Source organism: Carcharhinus amblyrhynchos, chromosome 15 (genome assembly GCF_965287045.1).
Source record: "Carcharhinus amblyrhynchos chromosome 15, sCarAmb.v2.hapA, whole genome shotgun sequence".
Taxonomy (NCBI): Eukaryota; Metazoa; Chordata; class Chondrichthyes; order Carcharhiniformes; family Carcharhinidae; genus Carcharhinus; species Carcharhinus amblyrhynchos.
Window position 1 is genome coordinate 9,306,911 of NC_137338.1, and position 20,622 is coordinate 9,327,532.

General features: G+C 42.8%; 1 protein-coding gene across 2 annotated transcripts in view; it reads left to right on the forward strand.

Annotated features, from left to right (window-relative positions):
• gabpa (GA binding protein transcription factor subunit alpha) overlaps positions 1–20,622 on the forward strand; it is a 45,036-nt gene that overhangs the window by 17,460 nt on the left and 6,954 nt on the right. For both annotated transcript variants that reach the window (XM_080203393.1, XM_080203394.1), the window contains exons 3-9: positions 5,290–5,385; positions 6,537–6,684; positions 9,036–9,120; positions 11,051–11,299; positions 14,840–15,034; positions 17,168–17,224; positions 19,378–19,518. In XM_080203393.1, the coding sequence (XP_080059519.1) occupies positions 5,315–5,385; positions 6,537–6,684; positions 9,036–9,120; positions 11,051–11,299; positions 14,840–15,034; positions 17,168–17,224; positions 19,378–19,518 (946 nt within the window). In that variant the 5' untranslated portion in view covers positions 5,290–5,314. The remainder of the gene's footprint in view (positions 1–5,289; positions 5,386–6,536; positions 6,685–9,035; positions 9,121–11,050; positions 11,300–14,839; positions 15,035–17,167; positions 17,225–19,377; positions 19,519–20,622) is intronic.

Here is a 20,622-nt window from a genome sequence, read left to right on the forward strand (position 1 = left end):
CATAGCGAGGGGGATTGAATATAAAAGTAGGGAGGTCTTGCTGCAGCTGTATAGGGCATTGGTGAGGCCGCAGCTGGAGTACTGTGTGCAGTTTTGGGCGCCGCACCTGCGCAAGGATATTTTGGCCTTGGAGGGAGTGCAGAGGAGGTTTACTAGGCTGATACCGGAGTTGAGGGGGTTGAGCTATGAGGAGAGGCTGAATAAACTAGGCTTGTACTCGTTAGAGTTTAGAAGAATGAGGGGAGATCTCATTGAGACGTATAAGATGATGAATGGGATGGATAGGATAGAGGTGGAAAGACTCTTCCCGCTCAAAAAAGACAGTAGGACTAGGGGGCACAGCCTCAAGATAAAGGGGGGGCGGTTCAGAACGGAGTTGAGGAGGAACTTCTTCACTCAAAGGGTGGTGAATCTCTGGAATTCTCTGCCCGTTGAAGTGGTGGAGGCTGCCTCGCTAAATATTTTTAAGAAGCGGGTTGATGGGTTTTTGATAAGAGAGGGGATTAAGGGTTATGGGGAGAGGGCGGGAAAGTGGAACTGAGCCACGACAGATCAGCCATGATCTTATTGAATGGCGGGGCAGGCTCGAAGGGCCAGATGGCCTACTCCTGCTCCTATTTCTTATGTTCTTATGTTCTTATGTGAACCGCTCGAATCCATTAGAGGAAACCTTGCACTTCAGCTGTTATTGTGCAGCATGTCTCCAGTGTGACATTTAAATTCATTACTTCAATCACTCATACCATCGTCTTAACACCAAGTCGTTTGTCATTGGTTATGTAGATCAGAATAATGTCTCCAGGCACTGTCCAAATTTGCCATCAGAAATTCTATCAAAGTGTCTTCACCGGAATCATTAACCTCCCTTTCTTGTTCCAAAACAAATTGCCCTACCCTGCGCTTGGGACATCTCCCACTTTTTTTCCTGCACTTTTTCCTTGCCTCGCTTTTTTATTGTCATGATTTGTGCTCAGATTTCTTTTTAAGTACAACGCTGCAGAGTTGCTACACCTCTGCCCAAGCTAGTGCTGCAGTACATGCATTTGTAATAATGCATGCTTTGGACTGAAATGTCTGATCGTGAAATTGATTATTTAAGGAACACACTGACTGTTGTGAAGGCTGGTGCCCTGTAAGCAGCTGAGTGTTGAGCAAGTGGTTAATCTGTTGATGCTTGAGGGAGCAATTGTTGGCCAGGAAACTTGAGAACGCCCTGCTCTTCAAATAAGGTCAAGCATCTTTAACAGCCACCGGTTCAGGCAGATAGTGTCTCAATTTAATATGTTGCCCAAAGGATGGCACCTCCAATAACAAAGTACTCCTGCTGCTTTGTTGGAATATTGGCCTAGATAATTCACTTATTTTACATTCACGTAGAATCCAGCGCACAGTGACCTAAAATGGATCTTTACTATTCGCCTCAACTGCCCTGTGTGATAGCAACATCCACATTCTGCATTCCCTGTTGAATCTTTATGTGCTATTTACTTAATGTTGGTGTCTGCTGACTTTAAGCTTTGCAAGTGAACATTACAGAATGCTCTTTATTTTTCCCTCTTTCTCCCAAAAGTAAATTATCTCTGCAATGCAGGTGAATTAGCTTCAAATGGCCTCAAAGCTAGAGAGGGAAAATTACAGTGGAACCAATTGACTTTAATTTTAAAAAAAATCAATGCCATTTATCAGCTGAGGTTGCTGCAGTGACCTCAGGTCCCCACTAGATTGGGGTTATTTCTGAGGGTTTAAATCAGCATGCGTGTAAGGATGCCTAAATTTGGCTTGTAAATGGAAGAAAGTTGCTCCAAATTTAGATAAACAGTTTTTTTTTAAGTTTATTTCTATTAATGTCACAAATAGGCTTACAATAACAATGCAATGAAGTTACTGTGAAAATTCCCCCAGTCATCACACTCTGGCACCTGTTCAGGTACACTGAGGGAGAATTTGGCATGGCCAATCCACCTAACTAGCACATCTTTCAGGGAGGAAACCCACACAGACACTGGGAAAATGTGATGATTCCTCACAGACAGTGACCCAAACCATGAATCGAACTTGGGCCCCTGGCACTGTGAAGCAGCAGTGCTAATCACTGTGCCACCACACAATTTGTGACTATTGAAAAGATGTGCATGAAATGATTAGATTGGGCATGGAGATCATGCAGCCCCTGTTCTCCCCGTTACCCTAATTGAATTGTGTGTGCCCAGCTATGGTGATTAACTTGTGCTGCTAAATGCTGATGTCTCCCGTAGGGAAATTGTAAACTGTGAAGTGCAACCCGTTCATTCATCTGACGCACTCTTAGGAGACCCTTTGTTGAGGTTTGCCAAAGAGGGTGTAAATTTCTCTAAGGAAATTAGGACTGTTATGGGTAGCTGGCCACAGGTATATCAGAACATAGGAATTAGGAGCAGAAGTACGCAATTCAGCCCTTTGAACCTGCTCAGTCATTTAATCAGATCATGGCTAATTTCTCCCTGGTCTCAAATCTAGCTCTCCATCTATTCCCCATATCCCCTTATTCCTTTTTTTATTAGAAATATATCTATCTCCTTCTTGAAACTATTCGATGGTTCAGACTCCACTGCGCTATAGGGCAGCGAGTCCCACACATTCACCACTCTCTGTGAGAAGTAGTATGTCCTCATCTCAGTTTTAAATCTACCATGCCTCAACCTATTTCTGTGACCTCTGGTTCTAGATTACCCCATAAGGGGAAACAATTGGTCTATATTTACTTTATCAATCCCATTTAAAATTTTATATATCTCGTTCAGATCCCCCTCATCCTTCTAAACTCCAGCAAGTATAAGCCCGGACTGTATAATCTTTCCTCATACATCAACTCTTTCATCCCTGGAATCAGTACAGGTGCTTAACCTTGCGTCCTATTCATTTGAGCAGTATTGATCCTGTGCACTTTCTCTTTGAGATCAAAAAATAGCAATCGGAATTTAGAATCCTATCTACTTTCTCCACCCTGACCAACTCTCCTCCAATAAGCCAGCTATGTTGTGGTTAATTATAGTGCTTGTGCTGTCAAAATGTGCTAGTATTGTAGTGTAGAGACCAAACCTGTGCCTTTCTGATGCGTTACTAAGCTAAACACTGGATAAACTAAATGTGGCATCAAGAAGCCTGGAGTGATTTTTTTTTTCCCTAATCAAGTGCATAATGATTCAAAACTGTTTTCTGCACCAGAATTGAACATTGCTGCTGATTAGAGACCTGGAGGTATCTAATTTGTAAGAGGACGCATAAAAGTTATTAACTTGTAGATGTGAAACCAAACTGGCAATGAGGTGGATTTTTTTCAGTCATGGTTATGCAATTTGCAGAACAAGATTATGAGATTGGTGTTGAAGATGCAGGTTGTTGGTAATCAGTGAAAGGTCTTTGCAGTCATTAATGGAGAAGTTAGATGTATGGATACTCAGTATCTATTTCTTTTATTAAATAGCAAGGCAGCTTTTTTGTTCATATCAAAGGATTGGAGATGTGAAGTTTTCACATATTTATGTCTCCCTTTCTCTTCGCCCCATTTCTTTGTGCTGGGAATATTTGCATGTCACCATACTTGAGTGGTCATGTTTTTAAACCTGTAAAGCTAAAAGTTATGATAACCTAGCAGTTACAGTACTGAAATAACAAGCCAAGTGCTTGAATACTTAAATTTCCACTTGCCTACCCGCATCAAGTGATGAAACTGAATTCTGAGCTGGCATCAGATAAAAAGTTGTGATGGCTGCTGGATTGCTATTTTAAAAAAAACCATTCACTAATTACCTCTACCTGATCTGCCCCCTGACTGCAGTCTCATGTTATTATCCTTTGGACAATTAAATAGGTAATATGTAATACCTTATTAGAGTTGCCAACACCTCCAAGATGGATTTTTTTCCAATGATGATGATTTGACAGTGGATGTTTGGGGTGTTCTCAATGTATTTAGATTTTTTAGTTGTAGCAGACCAAATTGATAAAATCCGAGTTTACAGTAACCTTTCAGTTTACACTCTGCAGTGTGCAAACCCTTTGAAGTTTGACTTGTTTTGAAATAGGCTTAAGATGGCCACATTTGTGTGTACTTTCAGAAAGTTAACACTTGAGAGTTAAGAATGTCTACTTTGCAACTGGGGCAAATTTAATACAATTCACTTTTCCTTCCCTAATTCCAGAGAAATTAATCCAGCTGAAGTGTCCTCAACTGCTGGCCTAGTTAAAGTTGTGCAACTTGCCATGGACCTAGATGCACCTATTTGATCTGTGTGATTCAGCGCTGGAGTTTTTAGACAGTGAGGTGTTGGTAGATCCTGTAACAATTTTATTTAAACCCTTTGTGGCAAACCAGTTGCTGATGATTTTAACATTTTGGTAAACTGCCTTATTAATCACCAATTTAGCATGTAAAAGAGAATGTTTTGTTTAAAGTAGATCCGAAAATATGTACAACAGCAAATAATGTGACCACTTTGAAATGCCTCAAGCACCTCTCTGCACACCAGTACCACCCCCACCCCCCCCAAAGTTTAGGGCACTGATTATAGCAATACTTTGTTCAAATTTGTGGAAATGTAAACAGTTGCCTTTGTCTGAAAATATCTTTGAGCTTCTGTTTTCTCTCACCTCCGCATAACTCCCACTCCTGTGAATAAGTCAGTGCACGAACACACAAAGTGATCCAGTGCTAAATAATACAACCCTTAAAAAGACCATAGTTTTTCCAAGTCGAAAAGAAAGACTTGCTTGCATTTATGTAGCACCTTCCATGACCTCTGGATGACCCAATGAAGTATTTTTAAGGTGTAGTCACGGTGATTAAAATGGGAAACACAGCAGCTAATTTGCACTCAGCAAGGCTTTGATGTGCAGCGATGTGATGATGGCCAGGTGACCTGTTTTTGCGATGTTGATTGAGGGATAAATATTGGCCAGGACACTGGGGTGACCTCCCCCGGCCCTGCTTCACAATAGGATCCTTTGCATTCACTTAAGCAAGCCTCAATCTCATCTGAAAGGTGTACGTGAATAGTCGTGCATGAAAAATAGACACCACAGAGTTCAGCCTAAACTGAACATCAGTCAGCATCTTCAAGATGAGAATAGAATTGGGGAGGGGAAAGACTTTGAAATGATATTGTGATAAGGAAGCTGTAAGTTGATCATTTTGACAGATAGTACATTTCATTCTGCAGCTTCCCAACCATGTCATATGTGTTTCATTTTTCAGATCAATTACGTGGAACGTTCTTTACTAAAAAATGTCTTACTTTACTTTAAATGCAGATTGTGAGTTCCAGAGCCCACAACCATGACAAAGAGATCAGCAGAAATAGAAATAGAAATAGATGGCGAGGAGAAACGGCATTGCACAGAAGAGAGGTACACTGGAAAATGTTTCTACAGACTCTGCACTCTCAATAAGTGTATCGATTAGTGCAATTGATTGAATGTTGTATGGGTTCTTCTTGCTCAGTGATTTTGTTTAATTTGTGTTTTTTTTAATGAATGATCTTTTTCGTTGCATGGAGAGGAATCATCTGCTGTTGGGAAATGGGGTACTTTTATCAATGGGGTAACAGCAAGGACAGAGCAGGTACAGTTAGGTGAAGAATGAAGCTCCTTCTCTGCTTCCAACAATGGCCCTTTACTATAATTTCAAAAGTGTGCCTCCAGTCAGGTTAGGAGTTTTTATGTTTTTATTTCTAGTCTCTTGATTTCAAATACTATCTCAGTGTGCGGGTTGGAGACTATTTTACACTGTGAACACTGACCATAAATTCAAATACACCTTTTTAATGATGGTCCTTTTAAATTCAGTCCAATATCTTCATGTCATGACTCCTCTTATGGTGCAAGCAATATTCCTTCACTTACCTGTTCCCATATCTGAAACCTTGATGTGTGTTCCCTTGCATATCGAAGATTGAGGGTTCATCTAGAGGTTAAAAATGTACAAGTATTCAATAGGGGGAAGGTGCAAGGAAGTGCCCACGCTCGTCCCCATGCTGCTGCTGCCCCACCCCCACCCATGGGGAAAGTCAAGAACAAGAGATCATAATAAAGTAACATCTCAACTGCTCAGAAGTGCAACCAAGAAGCACTGTCTCATACTACAGAAAATTTTAAATCTGGAATTCTCTTTCCCCAGAGTCTGTGAATGTGAGGAAGGGCGTGGTCAAGGGGTAGGTGGAGGTTAGAGCAGATTGGAGCAGTAGTTGGAATTTACAAAACTGCGATCAATAGATTTTTGTCAGTTAAGGATCTCGAGCGATATGTAGCAACAGCGGGTAAATGGAATTAAAAAACAGACCTACTGTGATCAGCTTGAATGGTACAACAAATCAAGCAGCTGAATGGCCTACTTTAAACAGGTGAGGGCAGAAATGAGTGTTTTCCATCTATTATGTGGATTGCATGCAATGTAAAATGAAAAAAGTCCAATCTCAGTTGTTCTTTAGAGAACAATTCAAATGACGGACTAGGAAAAGCTTTTTAAAAAGCTTCTTATTCCATTTTTATTTGCTTTTCAGCATTGCAGAGCAGACAACCATCACCACAGCAGAGTTTGTGAGCCAGTCCATAGACATCAATGAGCCCATTGGCAACCTCAAGAAGCTCTTAGAGCCACGCCTTCAGTGTTCTTTAGAAGCACACGAGATTTGTCTCCAAGATATTCTGGTAAAGAATAAGAAGATTTGATTAAAGTTTTCTCAAGAGTGCAACATTATTTTTTGAGTATTGCATGCTGTGACTGTGGGCAGGATATGGCTGTCCAATTTCCTATATTGATGGGCTCCTAGTTCATCCTGCGGCATTTGGTATGTTTGGTGCTTTTCAGCTAGTGCTTCCAATTGAGTTATTCTTGGTACTTTCCTGATATTTTGCTTCCAGGGATTTTGGAAGCACGATGATTAGCACTGTTTCTTACAGCTCCAGAGACCTATCCGTCAGGTCCTGGCTTGGGTCATATTCTGAGCAGAGTTTGCACATTCTCCCCTTGTCTGCATGGGTTTCCTCCAGGTGCTCCAGTTTCCTCCCACAGTCCGAAAGATGTGCTGGTTAGGTGCACTGGCCATGCCCCACCATTCAAATAGATCGCAGTAGATCTGTTTCTTAATTCTATTTACCCAGTGCTTCATACGTCTTGAGCGTGGCAATTAGGGGATTTTCACGTCAACTTCACTGGAGTGTTAATATAAACCTACTCGTGACAATAATAAATAAACTTAAAGTTAAAACTGGATAGATGTTGACAGTCACAGCCACCCCACCCCCCCCCTTGCCACTGTTGGCACAGAACCTAGGACAACCAAAAGGAAAATGAAAGGAATCTAGTTTTAAATAGAATGTCATGTGGGAAATGTTACAGGCTTGACCAGTATGGGAATCTGATGCTCACAGATCCTGTTATAGAATCAGAGTCCCTACAGTGCAGAAGGAGGCCATTTGGCCCATCAGGTGTGCATCAACCACAATCCCACCCAGACCCTATTCCCGTAACCCCACACCATAGAATTCTACAGTGAATGAGGAGGCCGTTCGGCCCATCTAGTCTGCACCAACTACAATCCCACCTGGGCCCGGTTCTCCTGATACTAAAGGGCAATTTACCCTGCTAATCCTCTGATATGAGGCGCAATTTAACATAGCCAATCCACCTAACTCGCACATCTTTGGATTGTGGGAGGAAACCATGGCAACCTGTGCAAACACAGGGAGAACGTGCAACTCCACACAGACTACATACACATTGAACCCAGGTCCCTGGTGCTGCGAAGCAGCAGTGCTAACCACTGTGCCAGTGTGCTGCCACCTATGCTGCCAAAGCATGTCCCTTACTAAGTTTTAAATTCCAAACGCCCTATCTTCACGGTCTTCCACTGACTCCTTCTCTTCCAGCACATCTATTCCTGAATCATCAACATCATCATTCCTATCAAGCCCCTTTAAAAGTTCCTTTCACTTCCGGAATGACCCGAACTATGCTTTCCCTCTGCTCCAGTATTGGAGCTTGAGACTTCCGCCATAACATTATAGGGGGAATGATGGCTTAATAGAAATGTCACTGGATTAGTAATCCAGAGATGCAGGCTAATGCTGTGGGGACAGGGATTCAAATCCCATCATGGCAGGTGGTGGAATGTAAATTCATTTAATAAATATGGAATTGAAAGCTAGCCTCAGTAAAGGTGACTATCATCATCACGATTGTTGTCAAGCCCTTTTGGTTCACGAATGTCATTTAGGGATGGAAATCGCCATTTTTATCTGGTCGTGGTCTATATGTGATTCCAAATCCACAGCAATGTAGTTATCTCTAAAATGCCCCCTGAAGTAGCCTAGCAAGCCACTCAGTTAAAAAGCAATTAAGGATGACCATCAAAATGTTGGCCTTGCCAGTGATGCTCCCGTCCCATGAAAGAATATTATTTTTAAAAATCCCTATACTCTGCCTGTATCTCTTGGAATCTCCTTCAGCAATTCCTCAAAACTTGATTCTTTGATTGACTTTTGTTACCTCCCTTAAATTCTACCTTAAAGGATACTTTCTTTATTAGTCACAAGTAAGGCTTACATTAACACTGCAGTGAAGTTATTGTGAAATTCCCCTAGTCGCCACACTCTGGCACCTGTTCAGGTCAATGCACTTAACCAGCACATCTTTCAAACTGTGGGAGGAAACCAGAGCACCTGGAGGAAACCCATGCAGACACGGGGAGAACGTGCAAACTCCACACAGATAGTGACCCAAGCCGGGCATTGAACCGTGTCCCTGGTGCTGTGAAGCTGCAGTGCTAGCCACTGTGCTACTATGCTGCCTGCTTGCTTCCTACTCTAGTCCTACAACCCTATCTTAGCTCCTCCAATTGATTTTGCGCTGTGGATAGTAGTTCTCTGCCTCTATTGCCAACATCTACTCGTATAACTATCAGCTTTTCTTTCTGACGTAGAATTATATCTAATGAATTGGATTTGGAATGCCCTTTGAATCTAATAAGGTTTCTTGCTTTGCCTATCATCTGTTATAGCTGGATCCTAACCGCAGTCTATTTGACCAAGGAGTAAAAACTGATGGCTCTGTTCAACTCAGTGTGGAAGTCATTTCCAGACAAGGTACGTTTGGTCTAAATCTTAGAACAGCTTGACCTTGCATTACGTGCTGTGTTCAAGGCCTAAAAACAGACATATTTTTCCTATTCAGGAAGCATGACCTAACCAGACTGATTGAAGGAAGCCTAATCAGAAATTTATTGGCATGTTCCCAGATTTTTTTTTCTTCTTTTAGTTTTTTGCTCTCCACCTCCTCGTCATCCACCTCCCTCCAGCTGTCAGGAGCATTACTGGACCTGTATAAGGAGCGTGATCAGAATTGCATCCTAATTTGCCTATAATCCTATATAAATAGGACACTAGTGCCACTGCTGGTGACAGCCCCAAGTTAAACTTGCTGGGTTTGCCAAGGCTGGTCGCCAGTAAGACCCAAAAAAAACATGACGGCACTAACAACAGATGTAAAAGCAGCTTTCCAGACTTTTCCCTGTAGGCTATAAATTTGTTTTACAATCACCATTTGTTTAGTCTCCCATTGCTTAGCCCAGGAGCATTGAAACAATAGCAACTCTCTGACAGGAGCCCTGGATGAGATCAGTTAGTTTGGCCTAGATAGGAAACTGAGCTCGCCGCTTTCCTGGGATAAAGCGGCACAATGGTTAACACTGCTGCCTCACAGCTCCAAGGACCCGGGTTCAATTCCCGACTTGGGTCATTATCTGTGCGAAGTCTGCACCTTCTCCCTGTGTCTGCGTGCGTTTCCCCTGGGTGCTCCGGTTTCCTCCCACAGTCCAAAAGACGTGCTGGTTAGGTTGATTGGACATGCTAAATTAACCCTTAGTGTGCCGAGATGTGATCAGTTAGAGGGATTAGTGGGGTAAATATGTGGGGATACCATCTGTCTTCTGAATGGGAAAAGAGCCCCCAGTTATTCAGCTTTTCCTAATGCATATGAAACCACTCAGGACTGGTATCAACTTTGTAAATCTTTCTTGAGCTTTCTCCAGTCCTTCTCTTTCATTTGTTTAATATAAAAACTAGAACTGTAAGACCATTCAAAGTGAGTTCTAGCTGAGGTTCTTTACAAGTCTAATCCATCGCTCCAGAAATGATCCTTTGTTATTTTATGGCCTTATTAACTCATGTCACTATCTTTAATGATTTGTCCTTCTATGCTCCCAGATTTCTTTCATAAATAGAGATTTACAGAATGGTAACAGGCCCTTTGGATCAACTTGTACATGCCGCCCTTTTTTTAACCGCCAGGCTTGTTCCAATTGCCCGCATTTGGCCCATATCCCTCTATAGCCAACTTATCCATGTAACTGTCTAAATGCTATGTAAAAGACGAAATTGTACCTCCCTCTGCTGCTACCTCTGGCAGCTTGTTCCAGACACTCACTACCCTCTGTGTGGGGAAACATTATCCCTTGGTATCCTTCTGTATCTGTCCCCTCTCACCATAAACCTATGCCCCCTAGCTTTAGACTGCCTACCTGTGGGAAAAGATGTTGACTATCTAGCTGATCTATGCCCCTCATTATTTTATAGACCTCTATAAGATCGCCCCTAAGCTTCCTGTGCTCCAGGGAAGAAAAATCCCAGTCTGTCCAGCTTTTCCTTATAACTCAAGCCATCAAGTTCCGGCAGCATCCTAGTAAATCATTTCTGTACTCTTTCTAGTTTTGTAATATCCTTTCTATAATAGGGTGACCAGAACTGTACACAGTATTCCAAGTGTGGCCTTACTAATGTTTTGTATAACTTCCCTATCCCATTTAGATTCTTATTTTCCAAAGAGCACAGAAGCTATTTAGTCTTCCTGCTAAACGGCATCACCACAGACTTTTCTGGGTTAAAGTTTGACCCCAGTTACATGTTCATTCTGCAAATTGATTAATATCGTCCTGTAGTTTGCTTGACTACCTTGTTACTGGGGATGGACGCGTGTCTTCCGCAATTACTTTTGTTTAAGCATTGTTATTTTTAGCAGGAGTGGAACCAAAGTTGAACATCCTAGAGATTGTTAAGCCGGTTGAAACGGTTGAAGTCGTAATTGACCCAGATGCAGCACATCAGGCGGGTGCCGAGGCCCAGCTTGTGGAGGAAGCACAGGTGATAACGTTGGATGGATCAAAACAACTGACAGCAATACCAGATGAGACATCTGAGCAAGTGACGCGATGGGCTGCAGCCCTCGAGGGTTATCGGAAAGAGCAGGAGCATCTTGGAATACCATATGGTACTGAACTGACTTTACTTTCCATGTAATCAGAATGTACAGCACAGAATCAGGACTCTCGGTCTGTTTGATTTATCCAATAATTATGTTGCACATGGGTCGTCTTCCACCATAGTTCAGTTCACCCTATTAACCTATCCTCCTATTTCTCCCTCAATACTTCTACAGCTTCCCATTAGTGCTATCATCCTCAACTACTCCGTTATTCCTGAGATGTGTAAGTTTTGTATCCCATTTACATCCATGGCACCACTGTCACTTAATCCCCCAGTGTCAACACCCAGAAACTGAACTGGACTGGCCATATAAATACGATGGCTGAAAGAGCAGAACAGAGACTGGGAATTCTGTGACAAGTAATTCATCTCCCCAAAGCCTGTCCACCATCTACAAGGCACAAGTCAGGAGTGTGATGGCATGCTCTTCACTTGCCTGAATGAGTGAGGTTCCAATACCAATCAAGAAGCTTAACACCATTCAGGACAAAATAGTCCATTTGACCAACACCCATTTCACCATTTTAAACCTTCATTAACGAGACACAGTGGCATCAATAGGCACTGCAGCAACTTGCCAAGCCTCCTTCAACCTCACCTTCCACATCTGCAACCTAGAAGGACAGGACAGCAGATGCAAGGGGCATCTAGAACCTGTAAGTTCCTCTCCAAGCCACATATCATCCTAACTTGGAACTACATTGTCGTTCCTTCACTATCGCTGGGTCAAAATCCTTGAACTCCCTCCCAGACAGTACTATGAATATTCCTACACCGCAGTGATTCAATGAGGCAGCTCTCCATTGCCAGCTTCTCGAAGGCAATTAGGGATGGACAACATGTGGTGACCTAGTCCACAATACCAGCATCTAAGAATAAACAAAAAAAGAGCTGCCTTTACCTTTATAATGTGAGCATTGTTCCCATGGTGTGAAAACTCCTCCAGTATACTAGTTTAGCAATGTTCTGTTTCCAGTATCAGATGTGCAGGGGTTTTCTGAATAAAACTGATAATTCGGAGGTAATTTCATGCTGTGAAGCAGGCCTGAACCCCTCCATTGTCCTTTAGAACAGAACCTTACAACTAACAGATACTGTTTTTCACTTTGACATGTTCTTGGCAGTATTTAGAAACTTTGAATAAAATATCAGAGCAGCAACAACTTATATATAAATACTGCCTTTAATGTAGTAAAATCTTGATTACTAACTGACGACAAACATTTTACAAGAGGCAATTCATATGTCAGCTGATAGCTAGTCATTAATGATCACCATTATAATTTTTTTTGTATATTTCTCTTTGTCCTCGTTTCTTCCTCTTGCTAAATTCATGGCGTTTCCTTAGCCGAGGGAATTCATTAGAAATCTGTTCTCTTGCCACTGCCCCAAGTGGTGATTGACGGACAATGAATCGAACTGACTCCCAGTTTTAGCCGCCTTTCACTTCCAGCTGTATCACGACATCCTGGTTGAGGTCAGGAACTCACAGTCTGGTGGGAAATGCGGCATTAATCCATATCCTGGAACTCCAGCCGAGTGCATTAGTGTCGAAATCTTTTCTGCACACCCCTCAAGTTTTTTTTAACTGATCTGGCTAGCCATTAAACAGGGTTGAAATGCTTCCTTTGCTCTCGTTATCCAGACCAGAAAACGTGCAAGGGTCTCGCTTTCACTCACAAGCAAGCTACTACCACTGAAATTGCATTTGAGGATATGATCAAGCTCTGCTGTGCAGCCTCTCCTAGTCAAATGGCCTCTTAACACTCTGAGCTGAGGCGCGCACACAATGGCTAGTTGAGTGTGGTATGAAATGACTGCTGGCATTGGCTCCCTGGGTGTCAGTGAGTCAACCACTTGGCAGGGGATTCAAGCCAAACCATCAATTTGGAAAATGCTTGTTTTGGTCCACTTCTCTTTCTAAAAGCCGTGTAGGAGGTTTCAGTAATTTATTCTCACAATGACTCATCAACATCGGTTGCATGTCCTAGACCTCTATAACATGACCTACCTCTCCAAGTGTAACAGTGTCTGTGTCTGGTCTGTAATGATGGAAATTTAGCCAGTTTTGTTTCCAGTCTCTGACCATGCATGTATTTTTTATCCAAATATTGTTAAGACTCAAATAAAGACACAACTTGATAACAGTCCAGGCCAGAATACAATGTTCCCACTCAGAGTTTAGGGAGAGGCAGCGGCCTAATTATATTGTCACTGGACTAGTAATCCAAAGACTGAGGGCACTGCTGTAGGGACTCGGGTTCAAATCCCACCACAGCAGATGGTGAAATTTGAATTCAATAAAAAATTGCAGTCACAGGCCTAATGATGACCATAAAACCATTGAGAACAATCTGGTTCACAGATGCCCTTTAGGGAAGGAAATCTGCCGTCTTTACCTGTTCTGGCCTACTTATGACTCCAGATCTGCATCAATGTGGTTGACAATAAATGCCCTCTGAACTCGAGGCAGTTAAGAATGGCAATAAATGCTGGCCCAGCCAGCAATGCCCACATCCCTTAAAATGAATAAATAAATAAAAACTTGCTAAATGACTTCCTGTCTTGCTTTCCAGTGTCACAGCAGGTACTCCATCTGTTGGCTAAAAAGTCATAAAAAAATTCAAAATGCTCTTAGATTTATTTATTATTTTTATTCCTACTGGCAAGACCAGCATTTAGCGCCCATCCCTGACTGTCCTTTAGACGGTGGTAGTAGTAAGCCATCTTGAACTGCTGCAGTTCGTTTGGTGCGGATACACTGACAAGATAGAAGTTAATGCCCTCCCCTGCTGCAAGTCAGGAGGTGAGAGAGGGGCTGTCACCTTTCTACCTCTGCCCCAGTTGAACCCAGGATGAGAAGATTCATGTGCAGTCTCCACATCTTGTTAAGCCCTTTAATGCCCACATAATGACCCTAAACTGGTCCTTAAGGAAGGGTGTGGGACTTTGGTCAAAGACACTGTGATTGAGGGACGCAATATTGAAAAGCGTGGTCCCTGTTGAGAGCTGTGTTCCTGCCTTTTCTTCTCACCCTCCCTGCCCTCACAACGCCCATCTTGTCCTTGCTCATTTTTGGCCAGGAGACCCTTGTCGATCCAAAGCTTCTGGTGAGTGCGTAACTGTCAGCTCCCACCAATGATTGAGACCCTATTAAATTCCACTCAGTGTTATTGCAGAAGGATTACTGACCATGCATAGTGGTGAATTTATTCTGAAGCTGGAGACAGAAGGTCACTTGCATGGGGGTGGAGTGAAATCCTTCATGAATCTATCTTCAGTTTTAGGTAAAGATCACTTCTGACAGTCTGACTTTTAATGTGGAATATATCTAGTGTTACTGCTAAAACTTTCCTTTTGATTTCATCAAAAACTTTCCACTCATAAAAAAGCTTTTGCTTTTTGAAATCGATGTTTCTATTCTCTGAGCTATGAGACAGTTGCAGAGGTTATGTGTGAATTAATTCCACCTTTAAATAGGATGTCTGAGAATTTACATCCTTTGCATGCATTTCACCTGGTTGTTTCCCTTTTTTTGCTCTAGATCCAATTCAGTGGTCAGTGGACCAGGTGTTGCATTGGGCAGTGTGGGTAATGAAGGAGTTTGCCATGGTTGATGTGGATGTGAAGGATCTGAACATCCTGGGAAAGGACCTGTGTGCCCTCAGCCAGGATGAATTCCTGCAGAGAGTACCAAAAGGAGAAATTCTGTGGAGCCATTTGGAATTGCTGAGGAAGTGTGAGTAAATCTGTGTAACAAATAAATCTTAAAGTGTAATGAATGCATTTGCCAGATGACTGAAGATTAGAATTTTGATCATTGAACTTGTTTTGAAAGAGAGTGACATTATGTCACTCATAATAAAACTGACACAAACCCCAAGTTAACTAAATCTGTCCTTTTAGCCACAGTAAAAAGTCTGACAACACCAGGTTTTAGTCCAACCTATTTATTTGATAATATACTCGCAAGCTTTCGGGTTAGCCCCTTCGTCAGGTACCCACGTCATGACTTTTAGCCACAAACATGGTTTATCTGTACTTTTGTCTCTGGTTTGTTTCCATTATGCTTAGAATTTTGTTCACTGTCAGTTTTGTCCTGTTTATTTTTTCCTTGCTCTCTTGCCCACCGTTGAACAATTAGTTTTCAATGATTGGTTTTTCCTCTCTCTTGCATACAAATAGACAAATTAAGAGCAGGAGTAGGCCACTCAGCCCCACAAGCCTGCTCCGCCCATCTTAACTTCAACCTTACCTTCCTGCCTTCTCCCGATTAAAAACATTGTGATGAAGTTACTGTGAAATTCCCCTAGTCGCCACACTCTGGCACCTGTTTGGGTCAATACACCTAACCAGCATGTCTTTCAGACTGAGGGGAAATCGGAGCACCCGGAGGAAACCCACACAGACATAGAAATCATAGAAACCCCACAGTACAGAGAGAGGCCGTTTGGCCCATCGAGTCTGCACTGACCACAATCCCACCCAGGTTCCACCCCCACATCCCTACATATTTTACCCACTAATCCCTCTAACCTACACATATCAGGATACTAAGGGCAATTTTAGCATGGCCAATCAACCTAACCTGCACATCTTTGGGCTATGGGAGGAAACCGGACCACCTATAGTTTCCTGAGAGTCCATGATATATCCAGGTGTTGCAACAAAGCCTGTCCCAGCTCAGTAGCCACACACACTTAATGATTGGATTTTGGTGTTCTCCCTACCAAACCCCTAGCAACATTTTGAGGACTGACCATTGTGTGTGGCTAACACCACTGCTAATCCCAGTCCTGCTGTGGAGATGCTGGCATTGGACTGGTACAGCAAATCAAGTCTTAAAGATACAGACAATGTGAGTGCAGAGAGTGTTGAGCATAGGTTAAAGAGATGTGTATTGTCTTCAGACAGGACAGTTAGTGAGATTTTGCAAGTCATGGGGGTTACAGATAGTGTGGCATGAACACAAGATCCCGGTTGAGGCCACCCTCATTTGTGAAGAACTTGGCTATCAGTCTCTGCTCAACGACCCTGCGCTGTCGTGTCGGACATACATGCGCTATATATAGGTTTTGAATTCACCCTTGCAGATTGGTTGTGGCTGGCAAGGTCAACATTTATATCCATCCCTAATTGCTCTTGAGAAGGTTGTGATGAGCCACTGCAGTCAGTGTGGTGAAGTTCCTCCCATACTCATGACTCATTAGACAGCTCCAGGAGTTTGAGCCAATGACAATGAAAAAGGAATGATGTTTGTCCAAGTCAGGTATTGTTACTTAAAGGGTCCTTGAAGCAATGGTGTTCCAAGATGCCTGCTGCCCTTGTCCATCTTGGTGATGGAGGTCACAGGTTTGGGACACCGGTCAAGCCTTGGAGGAGGAGCTATACCTACTCCAATCAGCTTGGACCATGTAGATCAAGCCCAAGACAGGAGGTGAGAGCCCTGTCTTGTCAGCTTGGATCGGGAATATCTCAAATTGTTGAGACTCTGAATTGGACTTGATTTGATTGAATTGGAATAAAAACCTGTCAAACAGATGCGAGTGCCCCAAAAAATGTGCATCTCCCTCTGCAGTGGCCCTGATAGGTTCTTCATCTCCAACATCCTGCTGTCCCCTAAAACCAACCCTGCCCATTGGGGTTATGGAGCCTAATTCCAGCATCTCAGTCATCCTTGTTGAGGATCTTGTCAGCACAGAGCTATGATTGAGGCTAACACTTAAATTGATTGAATAAAATCTTGTATCCATAACATAAAGTCTATATATGGGGTATAGTGAAATACTTTGGCAGATGTTTCTAGAGAATAGGATTCAAATGCTTTGGTAAGTGAATGAATGGATGAATGAAACCTGTTTCTGCCTTACAGACGTGTTAGCAAGCCAGGAGCACACCGGTGAAATAGCAACCGTTACCATTGACCAACGTGAGTACTTAACTCAAAGTACGGCCTTCCATATGAGGATGAGAATATACATTGTGTATCTGTTGCTGTAACTCCTGTTTAGCCCCCCCTCCCCTGCTCACTTGGCCAGTGCACAGCTATGTTTTACAATGGTTCTGTATTGATTTTCACAACCTTTCAACTGTTATCAGCTGCATAAATGACTGTCTGCATAAGGCTTTTAAATTTGCTATGTTATTGATGAGCAGGTGATTTGTTCATATCTGGTTCGCACTTTTAAGTCTGTATTGTGTTTTTGTTGTAGTCAGGCTTGTGAAGTATTTTGGGTACGTTTGATACATTATGCATTTCATAGAATCCCTACAGTGCAGAAGATGACCATTCAGCCCATCAAGTCTGCACTGACTCTTACCTTTATTGTGTATAGCCTTCATGAACTCCACATCCAGGGGCTTGAGTCCATGTCCAAAAGGAGAGATGAAATAAAAGCAGCAATGGCCCTATCCCCATAACCCCACCTATTTACCCTGCTAATCCCCCTAACCTATATATCTTGGGACATTAAGGGTCAATTTAGCATGGCCAATCAACATAACCTATACATCTTTGGAATGTGGGAGGAAACCGGACACTGGGACATAGAAACTCTACATAGTCACTCAAGGCTGGAACCAAACCCGGGTCCATGGTGCTGTGAGGCAGCAGTGCTAACCATTGTTTAGCCCTTTGTGTAAGTGGTGACAAGGGCCTCATCTGTGTTGCACACGATTACGGTATTTCTAGTGTTTGTGAGGAACACGTTAAATTTGTCCTTTCCCTTTCTCATGAAAACCAGAAATCTAGGCTTGGGTTATTGCTCAAGCAAGGTATTTGCACCCAGTTGCAGCTGTGCTATATAGGTGAAAAAGGTCAGGATGTCGTGCCTCAGTGATCTCTTGAGATGGTTATTTATGTCCACTGAAAAGGAGTTGAGACTAGTTTCATGGGAGGAGACTTTCAATCCATCAGTCTGGCCTGGATTCAAGCTGTTGTTGCTTTTGGATATTGTTGCAGTCAGCAAGTTTCAAAGCGCCAGGAACCTCCCCTTGTGGGATGCTTCCAAGTGAACCTTTTACAATGAGTAATGGACACTTGAGGAGTAGTGCTGTTTTTCTTTTGATAAATTGCAGCCTAGTCTTAAATTTTGCTGTTTAAAAAGTTAAACGAATGTTCTCATATAAGGTTAAGTAAATCCATTAGCTACGGAGAGTATTTACATTTGTGATGAAGAGCAGAACTAGTGCCCATCAGAATAAGATAGCCACCAAGAAATCACTTGGGGAATTCAGAAGACATTTCTTTATACAGAGCATGGTGAGAATGCATAACTTGATACCTCGGGGAGCAGTTGAGGTGAATAATATAGATGTATTTAAGGGGAAGCAAGATAAGCACAAGATGGAAGGAAATAAAACCTTATACTAACAGTGAAATGAAGAAAGATGCTAAAAGGCACCAGCATGGACCAACAGGGCTAAACGGCCTGTTTCTATGCTGTATGTTGTGTGGGGTAGCAAAGTGTGCCATTTAAGTGGAAGCTGGATGAAAGTGTGTGAGTCGAAAAGGATTAAAAAGGTATGTTGTTGGGATGAGTTGAAGGAGGAAAGGAGGCAACTCGTAAATAAACACCGATACAGAGCAACTGAAATGAAAGGCAAAAATACTGTGCAGCAATACTCGGAGTGTGATGTACAATTTATAAAAGGAGTGTTTTACTGTATAGCCATACAATATGGTATTCTGTTAGTGAACCTGTGTTTAATGTATCTTGTGCCTTTAATGCCTAGTCTACTTTATGTAAGTAAGTAAAGCCTGAGGTCAGTCAGACTTTGATTGCTCTTTAGTGAAAAAAACGATTGGAAGGTGGTTGTAAATTTTTAGCTCCAGGTCACAGAAATGCTTTTTCATTCTTTACAAGAGTGACAGACATTGTTGATTTTAAGAGACCGCTGCTGAAAGGGAAAGAGCTATTGTAATTTAAGCACCTTTATCAATTGTCCATGTAGTGTACAAACACTGTTCTGTAAATTATAGATTTCATTTTGTGAGCTGAACATTGCCAGGAACAGTAGAAGTGAGGCTCTGTGCACCATCTGCCTGCTGCAGCTCATTTAAACGTGATGCTTTCTTTTCAGCTGTCCAAATAATTCCTGCAACCGTGCAGTCATCAACTCCCACCACCATCAAAGTCTTCGCTGGAACACCCAAGTCTGCCAAAGTCCCACGTGCTCCAAGGATCTCTGGGGAAGACAGAAGCTCACCTGGGAATAGAACGGGTAAGGAGATATTATTGCAGCAAATGGGTTTTGGTGATAAAGTGATGATCCTAGAGCAATATCAGAATACTACAATGTTAATCGTCGCAGTAGTCATCCGTTCAGCCCCTCGTGCATGCTTCGCTGCCATTTAGCTAGCTCATGACTCAACTTACACAAGTTTCCCTTTTCTTTCCTGCCTGTATCTACTGGTGCTCCATAACAATAATGGTAGGAAGGATTATTACTTACGTGGAGAAAAACTGCAGCAGGCGACGGTGCAGAGGGACCTCGGGGTCCTTGTGCATGAGTCGCAAAAACCCAGCTTGCAGGTGCAGCAGGTGGTCAGGAAGGCGAATGGGATGCTGGCCTTCATAGCGAGGGGGATTGAATATAAAAGTAGGGAGGTCTTGCTGCGGCTGTATAGGGCATTGGTGAGGCCGCAGCTGGAGTACTGTGTGCAGTTTTGGGCGCTGTACTTACGCAAGGATATTTTGGCCTTGGAGGGAGTGCAGAGGAGGTTTACTAGGCTGATGCCAGAGTTGAGGGGGTTGAGCTATGAGGAGAGGCTGAATAAATTAGGCTTGTACTCGTTAGAGTTTAGAAGAATGAGGGGAGATCTCATTGAGACGTATAAGATGATGAATGGGATGGATAGGATAGAGGTGGAGAGACTCTTCCCGCTCAGAAAGGACAGTAGGACTAGGGGGCACAGCCTCAAGATAAAGGGGCGGTTTAGAACGGAGTTGAGGAGGAACTTCTTCACTCAAAGGGTGGTGAATCTCTGGAATTCTCTGCCTGTTGAAGTGGCGGAGGCTACCTCGCTAAATATTTTTAAGACGCGGGTTGATGGGTTTTTGATAAGAGAGGGGATTAAGGGTTATGGGGAGAGGGCGGGAATGTGGAACTGAGCCACGACAGGTCAGCCATGATCTTATTGAATGATGGGGCAGGCTCGAAGGGCTAGTTGGCCTACTCCTGCTCCTATTTCTTATGTTCTTATAAATAGGAACAGGAGTAGGCCATTCGGCCCCTCAAGCTTGCTGCACCATTCAGTAGGATCATGGCTGATCCGACATTCCTCACATCTACTTTTCTGTTCTTTCCCAGTAATCCTTGACTCCC